Below are 14,574 nucleotides of genomic sequence, written 5' to 3'. Positions count from 1 at the left end.
CCGTTGTGGGACAAATAAAGGATTATCTCATGCATCTACACATGTAACCTTACTTATACACACCGAAATAACGTTTACACATAAATAAAGTTTATCACAGACACACATGTAAATAAGTCTATGACAAAGTCTCATCTGTACAGAACAGTATGATCAAATAAAATACATGTCTATAAATGTCTCCGTTGTGGGACGAATAAAGGATTCTTTTTATTCATCTACACATGTAACCTTACTTATACATGCCAAAATAACGTTTACACATAAATAACATTTACACAGAGTAAACGTTTACTAATCAAGAGTCTATTTTGTCCCGAGAAAAAGTTCATGAGGGGAAAATAAAAAGGTTGATAAATCCATTGTTCATTTTCGCGGTACTCCTCACAAAATGGCAAATGCACTACAAGTTATATTTACACTTACCCATCCTCAAATGGATCCCTGCTGTCCCTGTATTCTTCTTCTTCAGAAGAGTCGAAGCCTTCAGGTTCTGATGAGCCATCTTCTTCACTGCCGCTCGCGAAAATAAAATCCAGCGCGTCCGCAACGGTAAAGTTCCTTCGAGCCATTTTCTCTATCTTCTTCACAGACTAAAAGACTGAAACTGATGGGAGACACCTGTTATATATTTTTGTATTGGTGGGTAGGTCCTTAGATTTCTAGAGTGTCCATTGGTCATTTCAGACCGACATGGCTGCCGGCCGGCCAAGATGTCCTTGACTGACACACAAATCCACCAATCACACACAGTGTAACGCCGAATCAAGCTGCTTTGAGCGGCAATATTGGCTGCTGTGCCCTGGGTACAGTCTCACAGGAGATACTCTTGAAAAGCTACGATTCTAGCGATTCCGCAGATATCTGAATCATATGTCTACTCCTTACAAGCGAAAATCTATGATTAAATCAAATTAAAATATTAAAAAACATTAAAATAATGTGCACTTTCCGACACCGACTTTCTGTGAAACTAAACCAAACAGGAGTCAGTTTAATGCACATCTACTATAATTTTGACAAATATCTATGTAATAATAAAATGTTTAATGAATGCCTTGTTTATATCTCTGTTTCTGTATTTCAAAGGTCCACATTTTAGTTTTTGTAAGAATTTCTGCCATTTATGTCAGACAAAAAACAACACAAGAACCTAATCAATTTGGTCGGAACACCCTAAACATAAAAAATCCACTTATTCCTTTTGCAGATATACCTAGTTATATTTTGCTACATTATGTTTCAGCATTTCGGTCAACATGACTTTTAAAAGATAAGAGATCTCTTCTGGTAGCTGGTGTCTCTCATGCTACCTTCCTGTCTTATTGGCAGGCTCGTAAATTAGACAACTTACATCATTGTTTCTATTAAATTGTCTTTTGCTTGCTTTGTTGGAAAAATAAATGACACATTTAAGCTAGTTACAAACTTAGTTAACGTGCTAGACTTTTTAAGCAAGCCTACTTAATATGCAACACCTGCAGAAAGAGAAGTAAAGATGCATATTTACTATTGTCATTCTGATACCTCCGACAGCACTTGAAGGTAACATCAGAGGGGATAAATTGCAGGCGCAAATGCTGCAGACAGAGTCCAGGTGGAGACTACATGATGGTGCAGCTGTACTGTTGGGGAGACAGCTCCAGTGGACAGTTCGGTCCACAGACAGCCCTCAGCCCGATGTCCTGGTCGGTCCCCGGGGTTATCACCGACATCTGCTGCGGGGACCAGCACACTTTACTGCTCAACGGGGAGGGCGGCGTGTTGTCATGTGGAAACAACTCTCAGGCAGGGCCGTATCCAGGATTTCCTAAATACCGAGGTCCAAACATGTTAGGGGGGTTCGGGGGATACCCCCCGAGATTTTGGGGATTTTCATGATCTAGTTAGGTGCTTTTTAAGTCCTGTGAGGGGTCACAAATTGGATAATATATTGATTTCAAACCATGTCAGTGGACTGACAATGTCAGCATCAATTATTTTTTAAAGTGTAATACATAATAAGAATCAGTTGATTTTTACTATTAATGATCTGGACATGCAGAAGAGGCTAAAATGATCACAAAACATTGTCAACATTCATTTTCCATGTCTCTCTCCTTTCTATAACCTGCCCCCTCTCTTCCATCTTCTTTAGTCTCTCTGTCTTCTTCCTGTTCATTACTCTCTCTGTCCTCTACTCTTTCTCTTTGTTCAATCTCTCCCTTGTTGTTTACTTTTTGCTCCTCCTCACTTGTCGCTCCTGCCAGTGAATTAAAAGCAATTCAGCCATTTTGTTCATTTCACTTGTTTGTTTGCACTGTTATTTTTATTTAAATCTGTTTTGTTTGAACAGAAGATGTAAGTAAATTATGTTTTATACAATTGTATGTTATTATGACATCATAACTGCAATAGATGTATGTTGTTTTAAAATGATGCCTATTGTTATAGATAAACCAGATAGATAAATAGATGGGGTTATTAAAGGAATGCTCCACTCATTAGATAATTAATCAAAACTTCAGTATTTAGTGAAACATTATGTTTAAACCATACCCTGAAGAAATCAGCGGTATACCCCGGTAAATAATGATTTTATAGCTCTTTTTTATCAAAACCTGTATATTCCGTCAGGCCGCTGCCATTTTGCCCATGTTCAGTAGTCACGTGATGGTCGTGACGTCATCCATGCGTTCACTTTGTAAACACACGAAAACATGGCGAAGTTTTGAGCAATATGAAGAGATTGGAAGGGGGAATTCAGCCATACAGATTCGAGCCTACTTAGTACTACTTAGTAGATACAATGATTTTGAATACTAGATATGTATGCATGTAGTACCACCCTTGCTAGCGATTCCCTCTCTAGTTTAGCATACTCAGCCTCGTTGTCCCTGGCCCTAGAACCACGATTTTATGGGGCCGGAAAAACTGGGGGGAAATACCCACTAGCTGGTACTACGCTATATGGAAAGGCCACCAAAAACTGGCCTGGCCTGGACGATAAAGGACGTTTAAACGGGGCTACCCGCTGCAATGGAAATGCGCTATAACATACCTTATTCTTACTCCGAGCACTACTTCTGGTCCTCCGTCGCTTCACACTTGCAGAGGGCGATTTCTCAACTGGCCGAACTGGTGTCCTGGTCGGTGATGACACCAGAAAGACCGATGGTACTGCATCTCCATTAAGTAATGGTTATTCAATAAATCCCATGTTATGTTTTATCATACTCATAGTAGTCGTCCGGAAACTTGAAATGTTCGCTGCATACATGCGCCTGTGGATCTTTCGGTTCGGGCCGGCCACATTTCGCTAGCCACTGCTTCCGAACGTACTTCCTACGCTTACCTTTTGGCAACAGATGGAACCAAGCATTCCGTGGATTGTTCCTATCAGAATTGTGGCAATGTTTCGCGATACAATGAGGCATATTTGAAGAGAGTAACTACAGTAAATAACATGAACATCAACGTGTCCTCGAAACCAAACGCATGGTTTACGTCACGTCCGGTAAAATGGCGCCGTCCACAGTGTTGATGTTATTTCGGTAATTAATCAGTTTAAAATCACTGATAATGTCATCGGATTAAAAAAAAAAAAAAAGAGAGAGACTGGCAGAGACTGGTCTGTTTTATCGGATGATAATTATTTAAAAATGAGTGTCATGAGCATACCATTCCTTTAAGCCTACATTTTTGTGTGACTGTACCTGCAGTTCCTCCATGACTTCCATCTCTCCTCTCTCTCTACTCTCTCTCTCTCTCTCTCTCTCTCTCTCTCTCTCTCTCTCTCTATCTCTCCTCTCTCTCTCTCTCTCTCTCTCTCTCTCTCTCTCTCTCTCTCTCTCTCTCTCTCTCTCTCTCCTCTCTCTCTATCTCTCTCTCTCTATCTCTCTCTCTCTCTCCTCCTCTCTCTCTCTCTCTCTCTCTCTCTCTCTCTCTCTCTCTCTCTCTCTCTCTCTCTTCCTTACCAAAGCTGAGCTTCGACTGACGTAGTCTTTTCATTATATCTGAGTCAGTGTAAAAAGAAAACAATACAATGTTATATCTTCAATGTTTTACTCAAATTGAAATGAAAGAAAAGCATTACAACGTTTGAAAAGGTAATCCTTCTGACATTGGATGAATGTAATTAACTTTAGCTCTCTAGCTAGTTTATTCACGCAATTTAAAACCAACGTATAGCTGCAATATAAGTTAGTGTGCATGTTGTCGGACGTCCACTGACTAACGTAGAGCGTTCACACAGGATCTGCTGGTCATATGATGTCCTGATGAACAGAAACACAAGCAGCCTGCTGGACTCAGATCTCTAGATACCTCATCACTCCTTCGCTGCTCCGGTACAAGTCCGGGCTGCGGTGGTTTGTTGATACATGTCGTCTTCTTCTGTTTGCTTTAATCGAGGCTACGTAGTTATGCAGCGCCCCCATCGGCAGTAATTGGAAGTACTACAAATAACCCCGTTTAGTGCAATTATTTCACAAGTTTTGTTATATACACAGCTCGGAAAATATTACCGAGGTCCGGACCTCGGTGACCTCAATGGTGGATACGGCCATGCTCTCAGGGACAACTTGGACGAAAGAACCGTAAAGATGGGAGAACAGGTAGGCTGCAGAATCTCGACATAACAAGAAATAGCCATGTAGTAGCCCATAAAATAATAACAACTTAGACAGTTAGTACTTTAGTAAAAACGTAAAGTGTTTTTTATCATGACATGTTTTATCTAAATTTAATATATTTTGAGGATGAGGAATATCTGATGGTTCTTCGTCTTTCAAGACAATTACATTGACTTTATCTTGTGTTTAATCATTATCTTATGAGTCTGCATCGAAATCCATAAATGAACTTCTTGTGCAGCTCAATCAGCTGTGCTACGTTTCAGTTTCGTTTACCCCTTGTCAGTGAAGACAACGAAAGTTATGCGTGAGAACATCACGCATAACTTTCGTTGTCTTCACTGACAAGGGGTAAACGAAACTGTGCAGATGGGAAATTGGAACATTCATTACAGTGATGTATTCGGGTTTGTGGGAATTAGTGGCAGTACAATAATTAAGATACTTTAAAGTAAAAAAATACAGTGTAATATAGTCCTGCATTTAAGATTACCTAAATTGTAAAAGAATAACATTGCATTAAATGAAACCAGTAAGTAAATGAACTCAACATTTTTACATTTAAGGCAATGTAGTTAGTTAGTAGTAGCCTACTTTTCCACCATTTTTTTTATGAGCATTGTCACTTTTTCTTATGTATAGTTGATAGCATGTTTGGAACCGTTTTGCTTGATTTGTTTAGTATTAGATGGCGATATTGTTATTCCAAATATACATTACAATGTTACTTGTTAGACGCTTTTATCCAAAGTGACTTACATACTCAATACTGTGGGCAATCCCCACACGAGCAACTTGGGGTGAAGTGTCTTGCCCAGGGACACAACGACATGCTGACTGCAGTGGGGTTTGAACCTGTGCTCCCCTGATCTGAATACCAATGCCCTAGTCCATTGCGCCACATGCCTGATATGTTATCCTCTTTTCTGTCCCCCTGTATAAGGTCGTGTGGAGGGGCTGGGCGATGTGGTGGCCATAGCTTGTGGTCAGGACCATTGCCTGGCTGTGTGTGCATCTGGAAAGGTGTTCTCCTGGGGGGCAGGAGAGGACGGACAGAGAGGCCTTTTACCAAATCTACTCCACAACAGACCAGTACGATCTCACACTAAGCAGGAATATATGAATATGTATACTTAGGTCTGAAAGTAGGCATTTGTTTGATAATTTTTACTTGCTATTGTTTCGTCAACATGCAGTCATGTGCAGATGCCACTGCCAATACCTGTGATTCAAGTTGCTTGTGGAAACTCCCACTCTCTGGCTCTGACTAAAGGTATGACAATGCACATACTGATGCCATCTTTCTGATATGGTATGCAACAGTAACATTGTTTGTTCCACAGTTTGTTATATTTAGTTATGTGTAATAATGATTTCGATTTTAATGTTAATTTATCACTGTGCCAGTTTCCCTATTCCCCACCGACAATTTAGTGCAAAGTAAATGTTCTTTAATTAGTGGGAGCTTAAGGCAGACAAAGGTGCAACACATTTCAAAAAAGAGAATATAGGCCTACATGTTGAATGTTCAATTTTTTTCATTTTTAAATCAGTATTAATGTGACATTATCTTCTGAACAAGCCCACAGTCTTACAGTTATTTTTGTGTGTTGTAAAAATAAAAAGTCTATTATTTCACTTTTCAGGAGGCGATGTCTTCTCGTGGGGTTCGAACAGTCATGGTCAGCTAGGCCTGGGGAAGGAGGTGTCGCTGCAGTTTGTACCTGACCTGGTGCGCGCTCTGACCGGCGTAGCGGTTACCCAGGTTACGGCCGGAGCGACCCACTCCCTGTTCCTCACACTCCCAGGCCTGGTGTACTGCTGTGGGGCCAATAAATCTGGCCAGCTGGGTCTCAACAGGGTGGACGAGAAGGGTAACAATTATGTACTTCAATTGTGTCATGTGATGTTCAGCAAGCAGCAAATTGTCCATGCAAGTGGAGGGCTTTTGTCATTTTTAGAGTTAGAAATATGGATTTGTTTATAAATAATAGTCATTGCCCATTGCAAGCCAGTATTCTTTTAATTTTTGGAGTCACTGCATTTTCCACAACCTTAGCCTGGTAACATTTCAGAATAAAAGCCTTCTGTCCAGAGAAAAGAGGGCTTTTAAAATGTTAACCTCAAATATTGAAATTGTACAGACCATCATAGCTTGTATGTATAATTATTTTGGAAACAGGAATCTTTTATTCTATTTTTTATCATATTTATCAGGCAGGTTCAACATCTTCATGGTACCCGCCCTCAGACCTCTGGGTGTCTCCTTCATAAGCTGTGGAGAAGCACACTCTGCTGTGTTAACTAAGGTACTGAATCTTCAGATTTTAACCAATCATAAATTCCATTGTAAACATAATACAAATATTAGGATGTTGCTTATTTTGATATGTGACGCTGTGATTTCTAGGACGGCAAGGTTTTCACTTTTGGAGAGGGAAGCTACGGTCAGCTCGGTCACAACTCATCTGATAATGAACTGAAACCCAGACTGGTGGACGGTTTGGATGGACCTGCATCACACATTTCCTGTGGCAGGTGAAAACAGTGTTTTCATTTAAGAAAGGCTTAATGTATTGTGGCGTTTTAGAGTGACTAGCTCATTACATTTACAATAAAAAAAGGACACCTATTGCACGTCTATCCATTTTTTTTATTATTATTGATTTACAATCACAATTGTTTTTGTCCCCCAGACGTCATACACTGGTTTTGTCCTCCTCTGGCCAGCTGTGGGCTTTTGGCGATGGGGCCAAAGGTCAAATTGGGACAGGACGAACAGAAAATAGTCTAACTCCCACTCTGGTATCTCTTCCATGGACCACTGAAAGTGTGGTAGCTGTCCCCAAGGGTATGTATGTATGGCCAGGGTGGTGTTTAGTATATTTGTAAGTTCCCTAATAAAAAATTCAGAACATTAATATAGCAACATACAACTATTTGCTTTGTGAAGGCATATTGGAGAAATAGTATCCTTAGCAGAGAATATAAGTCTAGTTAGCAGCAGTTCTAATCAATGTATTTTTTATGGTAGAAGTAGTGTCAAACTAACAGAGATAAATTACATTTGCAAATGTGTTTTTTCCTGGTTCAAGCAGACTTGAAAATATCAGCTGGGTGGAATACAAGCTGTACCTACACTTCACCTCCACAGGTAATATGTTCAGAGACTCACTGTGCATATTGCATGAATAATTTCTATAGGTACAGATTTGATTTTTGTTTTACCTTGATTTAATGTTAGTTTTTTACCAGAGCTTAAATCCGTTAAATCTCATGTCTGTCGTTTAAGCGTTTGGACAAAGGACAGATAACTGGGCGACTTGATGAGACCAAACTTCAACAATGGCTGTCAATGACACATGGCAACGTAGAGGCAAAGAGGTAATTATTTTCATACTTTAATTACGGTTGGAGTTAAGTAGCTGCACATATAAAATATCATACATCCAGCAGCAGATGCAGTGTTTTCATGGTTTCCCTCCTTTTCTTTTTATTCAACAGAGAAATATCTTCCATGTTTCAGTCAAACACAAGTCTTGTTGCAAGTTTCACGAAGGCTGAGTGAGTTATTTTTCTATTGTTTAACTCATGAATTAAAAAAATAAGAATTATAAGATCTTCTGAATCCCATCAACTCATTCTGGTTCTGCTACTTAGTTGTAATGCTTTGCTTTTGATATCAGTGGGCCTCCATCAGAAGCAGGTGCTCTAACTGTGGACCTTGATGCAGCTAGCGAAGCTTTCGACCAGATGCTGGCAGTGCCATGGATCAAACAATCAGTTAAGACGTTTGAATTACTGCCAAGCATTACTCTCTTTTGCTTGAGACGTAAACTGAGATACAGTTGTGACCCACAAGGCTCTAAATCCCTTCTATGCATGGAAATGGTTCAAACTAGCCACTAAACAGTTTTTTTCACAAACTTATTCATGCTGTTTAAACATTACAATGTAATCTCAATTTATTTTTTGCAGGTAAATCTTACACTCCTGATTGATTTGCTCTGCAATTCAAGCCATCTCCTAAAATCACCAGAAATCTTCCTGATTCTGCTGACGTGTCCCCTCCTCCAAGAGGAGTGTAATGTCATGCAGCCGGTGTTGGCGCTGGCGATCAATATTGCAGATCTGCAGGAGAAGACTCAAGATACACTAAGTAAACGACAGCAAAAATGTTCTAAAGTATTTTGTTTGGTTTTGTAATGATCCAAGGTACTTTCAAAGACAACAATAGACTGCAAATAGTTTATTGGTTTAAAACCAGTCGATTTTTAACATGCATAAATACTATTTAATTTACTTAATTGTTAACTGATAAACAAATTCAGAAAATAGTTTTTTTTTATCATTAATGTCAGATTAACTGGTTTTCATGTTTTCTGAAAGTAACAATCAACATAGCATTAGCCAGCTAATTATATTATATATTGTATTGTTGTGTCAGATTAATAACTTTGTCAGATCAAGAAATGTACACATTGTTGTTGCCAAAAAAACATGGCAACAACAAGCATGTCCAAGCATGTTTTGCTAATTTGGTCAAGTTGGTAAAGATCTGCTATTTACTTGCAGTGTGTTGAGCTCTCTAATACAAGACGGACAATGCCTTTTGTTCTCAGGACGCTGGTGGTCCACCCTGAGACCCTCCATACTGATGAAGCACATCTTGGTGTTCAAAAAGGCCCTGGCCTTCCTGCTCAGAAATGGCCTCCTTGTAACTCATAACCCCGGAGTCAAATACCTGGTGGAGGTCCTCAAGATGCTGTACAAAGTGAGTGCCGTTTTTTACTTTTTTATTTTTTTTTATTTCAGGACCAAACATGAAAGGAAAACATTTATCCTTATAAAAGGATAAAAAGACTTTTCCCCACTATCTGAACCAGCCCCAAAGAGTTTTTTAGTTTTTTTGCTGGTGTCAGAAAGGTTATTTTACAGTCTGCCCTGTAACTCATCTGAAATGTTGCTACCTTTCGAGGCAGATGTTTCGGCCCTTTCTAGCAAACTTTTTCGTTTCCCAGAAGAGGTCGGAAAAATGATTGTTCAATCTTTATGGGTGATCAGAATGAACTCTGAGGCTAAACGTGTGTTTTACTTATAGGCAAACAAAGCTGGAAAGTCCTACAAAGTCCCACCGAGCACCTTCTGCGTAGAGGAGATCAGTGACAGTGTGCTGCTAAATCAGGACGTTGCTCTTTGGTTTCGATTTTCCAAAGAGGAGGTAAAAACATATCTTACCATTTTTGAGATATTGCATTTATTTCTAACTATTTGTGATTTTATCCTGAGCATTTTCTGTTGAAATGCTTCATGCTGAAATTGTTTATTTAGTTATTATTATCAATTTATTTCCTTTTAAGGATGATGTCGACACACCCGTCATTTTCTGCCGCTACCCATTCCTGTTCACTCTGGTTCAAAAGGTGGCAGTCTTTAATCACTATGCGTTTATCTCAAAGGTACAGTATTCGTAACATTAGATCATTTCTAATCAATTTATTGAAGTTCTTATTTAGTTATTTTCACCCTAAGACGCTCTCATCTGGTGGAGGACACCTTCAGACAGCTGGGGGGCGGCCGACCACTGCGCCTTCAAGAGGGAGCTTTTGGTAAACATACTACAACATACCTACAAAATGTTGCCATGTTTAGTTGCCTGAGGCAACATTTTGTAGCCCTTGTCTTTTTATACTTAGTTTCAGAGTTATTTTATGGATACTTCAGCCATTTAGTGTTGCACTTCCATATGTTGTGGGATTCACAAGAAATTAAAAATTGTCAAAATCACAGCAATGTAGGCTGAGATATCTGAAGATCTACTCTCTGTAATGGGTCACAAATCAACAACATCTGGATCCTATAGTCCCCACAATGCTACTTAAAAGCATATTTTTCATTGCTTCAATACTTTTTACTTTATGTGTAAAATCAGTTGACTTCATTTGGAGCAAAATGTCAATACAGTAAACATTTAAGTTTTTAAAATGTGCCCATCAATAGCATGAATTAGTGGATTGTGTAAGGGGAGTTGTTGGTGTAGTAATTATGCATTTTGGAGTGTCTTAGTTCTAAGCCCACAATGGATGACAGGATGTTTTATTTACCAGAGCTGATACTAGTTTAAGGACTGTTAATAATGAAAACATTATTTGATCCTTTGAAGGTGCAATTTGATGAAGACAGGACAAAGGTGATGGATGTCTACAAAAGAGATTTCTTCCTGCAAGTGTTTGAAGAGCTGATGTCTCCCAAGTCTGAAATGTTCATGTTCAACGAGAGCAACACTCTGGCCTGGTTCCCTGTCAGGGTAAGACACGATATTTAAACACAAAACCATTAATTAAATTAAAGGGCCCATGTCATGGCCATTTCTCGCGTTGCTCGCGCAAAATGAAAGACCTCTGGTTTTCCTCTCTTGCTTAACATATCCCATAGCTGTGTGGATGGGGCGGTCCCGCTGCTCATTCTTGGAGGGGCTGCTTGGTACATTTGAAAATATATTGGTATATTGTCGATATACTGCCCAGTCCTCTATACATTTACTTATTAAATTCCTCATTTGAATGAATTTAACATACAAGTGAGGTGATTACTATAAAAGTCTTATGAACAAAGACGTGAATGTATAACTCTGATATACTGTACTGTACATTTTACCTTTTCATCGTTATTGAATCCTACCAAATCTTAATGTGTTTTGGCATAAACCAAACAGCCAAAAGTAGAGGAGAAGACTTACTTCCTGTTTGGCGTTCTGTGCGGCCTGGCTCTCTACCACCACAACCTTGTCCACTTGCGCTTCCCACTGGTTCTCTTCAAGAAGCTGCTCAAGGTCAAACCCTCACTGGACGACATGAAGGAGTTCGACCCTGTCATGGGAGAGTAAGACTCACATATTCTTTCTCTGAAATGTTTGCAGGTTATAGTTGTTTCAGATTGATCTTTTTGTATTATTGACTTTCTTGTTTACAGGTCTTGGCAGATCCTGTTGGACTGCCCTCCTGATAAGGTCAACAAAATTACTTTCACTGTAAGTTTACTCAATCGCAGTCCGAAAGGCATTCTTCTGCTCTGTTGCCCACATGTGTTTCTGCATATTCCACTCTGGCTGTAATCGTTTGTTTGACCAGGTGCCCTGGGGCGGAGAGACAGCTGAACTTAATCCGAAAGAAACTGGGAAAGTTGTGACAGCGTCCAACAGGTACGGTTAACTGTTGTATTTAACAATCTGATCTGCACAGCTTTAGTCTGCCTCACAAGCTTTAAACATGTATTTAGTTTCTGTCAGTCTGTGTCTTTGACAACCTCCCAGATTTCTTGCCATTCAGCAGTACATGCTGTCAACAAACACACAATGATCCATTCTTTTTTACGTCGACTGCAAATCTTTGCTGCCATCTAGCAGTTAAACCTGTCATAAAAAAATACATTATTTTCATTAAAGATGTAGCGTTGAGTTGCTCTACTGTGTAAAGTGTATTACAGAAGAAACATTTAGAATTTTTTTTTTTAGGTGTGGGATACTCAATGTCAGCACTCGGTTTAATCTTTTGTATATTCTTTTATTAAATGTTTTAATAGGAAAGAGTTTGTAGATGCCTACGTCAACTATGCCTTCAACAAATCAGTGGAGGGAGTGTTTGAAGCGTTCAAGAAAGGCTTCTTCAAAGTGTGTGATATCGACGTGGTGGAGTTCTTCCAGCCCGAGGAGCTGCAGGCAGTGATGGTGGGCCAGGAGAACTACGACTGGGAGGTGTTCAAGAAGGTCTGCTGAAGTTCAGATATTCAGAATAATGTTTTATCTTATGTCTGAGGATATTTCATTTGAAACAAGAATATATCACAAAAATATGGAGAACAAGATGACCCGTTTTTTAGGTATTTGTTTAAGTGACTGTTTCAGTTAAAGGTCACATATTATGCAATATGCACTTTTTCATGTCTTTTTACACAGACATATACATATATACTAAAGATACTCGGAAAGTTTCAGCAATAAATAATTCAAATGTTCTGCTGATCCACATATTTAAAATCCTGTCTAAGAAAGAGCAAATCAGATTTGAGATACCAATCGACAGCTAGTGGGAAACGCTGACCAATTAGAATAGACTGAGCTTTTGGGAGAGGCTGAATACAGCTCTTGCAGGCAGTATGAGAAGAATAATGGTTTTTTTGAACATTACAGCATTTAAACATATTCTAGTAGTCTCCAAAAATATTTAAATAAGCCTAAAAAGGTAAATAACATGAGACCTTTAAGATATGCTCAGTTACTTTGCTTGTTCATACAGTTTTGTGTGTTTTTAAGTGCTTGTAGGGGAGATGTAAAGTAACTTTCCACATGTCATTTCCAAACAGAACACAGTTTATGAAGGAGACTACCATGACAGGCATCCAAACATCGTGACCTTCTGGGAGGTGTTTGAGAATCTGACCGCGGAGGAGAAGAAAAAATTATTTCGTAAGTATCAGAAATGATTGACATAATTTATTCCGTTTCAAGTGGAGTCCCTATCAGTATTAGCTTCCTTGGTGTTCTATGAAGTTGTATTTCATTAATTTAAGATTCTTTATTTGTTATCAGTGTTCGTCACCGGCTCCTACCGTGTTCCCTTCCTGGGTATGGAGAGTGTTCAGATGAAAGTCGCGGTGTTGCCCGATTCCACCGAGATCGATAAGCCAGAATCCCTCACCTGCCACCATCTGCTGTTACTGCCTGTCTACCAGAGGTACCCGGCCGAGAGGACCATGCACACCAGGCTCCTCCAGGCTATTAATCACAACAGAGGCTTCTGAAAGAAAGCAGACATTACAGAATGAAGTAATGAAGTCCGCATTATTATCATTTAAAGAGTTGTTATTTTTGTCGGAATAATCTGCCAAATGTAAGCTTCATCAGCAGTCCATATTCTATTATTCAGTAGTTTGAGAAACAGTTATGCATGTATTTTATTTGATTGTACTTAAACATGTTGACATATTAAGAAATCAGTTTTTTGGGAACTCTGTTATAGGTATGACCGGTGTTTTAGCATAAACACACATTTGAATAGGGAAGAAAGATTTAAAAATAAATAAAAACTGCCTGACGTAACACAACACTTTAAAGTGTATAGTGGGCCAACATTTTAAAATCATTCTCCACAAATTGTGTGTCCAGAAATCAGGCTACTGCCATTTCTGTCACTGTTACAGTAGGTCCACTCTGGATTGAGCACCATGCTTTTGAAACATTATGATGACATTCTTAGCATTAAAGACTTCTTCCGTTCACGTTGTACAAGTTTAAAATGTAAGTTAATATTTTATGTTTGTGTGATCAAAGTAAAACAAAATCTTTGTTAATCAGGAAATGTATTTTCTTAACTTTGTAACCTAACAAACTAAATAAATGTGTTTTCTATTCAATACCGGTTTCCAGTTTATTCAATATATGTTTTACTTGTTCTGTTTTATCTTACCTTTGGCATCGTAAAGGATTAAGAGCAAAGGAATATCTCTTCTAAGTCAAATAATTACTTTACAATTTAGTCAATTACGTTTTTATAACTACTTTAAATGTATTTTTGGGGATATTGTATGATCTATTTTCCCTGTGACATTCTGATATAGACAACATTTGCAGTCACATTGCATTACAGGATGGTATTTGTATTTGCTGGAAGTCAGAGCCTATGTGGAGCAGAGTGAACAGCAGCGCCCCCTAGTGGTGACAGGAGGCCCGTGCACAGGAAAGACCGTTCTGATGGCACACTGTGCTCAACTCAACAGGTCAGTGGACTGAAGTGAAATGGGACACTCACATTAGATTTGAATTCCAATTCATATCCAACAACAGAAATTAATTATATGAACAGACATTAGAGATGGAACAAATATGTATAATTAAGTACACATAAAGAGTCATTTAGACTAGAGTTTTTCATATTTTTTCAATAATTAAAGGGCCCATGTCATG

General features: G+C 38.9%; 1 protein-coding gene across 1 annotated transcript; it reads left to right on the top strand.

Moving 5' to 3' along the window:
* The first annotated feature begins 1,602 nt into the window (after positions 1-1,602).
* Positions 1,603-14,024, top strand: LOC117537748 (probable E3 ubiquitin-protein ligase HERC4). Its single transcript, XM_034203080.1, is given in 25 exon segments — positions 1,603-1,788; positions 4,556-4,595; positions 5,557-5,704; positions 5,807-5,886; positions 6,260-6,487; positions 6,831-6,922; positions 7,024-7,151; positions 7,310-7,464; positions 7,709-7,767; positions 7,906-7,997; positions 8,118-8,177; positions 8,300-8,396; positions 8,592-8,772; positions 9,236-9,387; positions 9,715-9,834; positions 9,974-10,083; positions 10,119-10,182; positions 10,184-10,222; positions 10,777-10,920; positions 11,329-11,495; positions 11,586-11,643; positions 11,744-11,814; positions 12,195-12,378; positions 12,975-13,077; positions 13,201-14,024. Coding segments are annotated over 25 exon segments (2,988 nt in total). The 5' UTR covers positions 1,603-1,608; the 3' UTR covers positions 13,437-14,024.
* Positions 14,025-14,574: the final 550 nt, after the last annotated feature.

The sequence above is a fragment of the Gymnodraco acuticeps genome, unplaced genomic scaffold (genome assembly GCF_902827175.1).
Source record: "Gymnodraco acuticeps unplaced genomic scaffold, fGymAcu1.1, whole genome shotgun sequence".
NCBI lineage: Eukaryota > Metazoa > Chordata > Actinopteri > Perciformes > Bathydraconidae > Gymnodraco > Gymnodraco acuticeps.
Note: the sequence above shows the minus strand (reverse complement) of the source record. Positions and strands in the feature narration are given on the sequence as shown.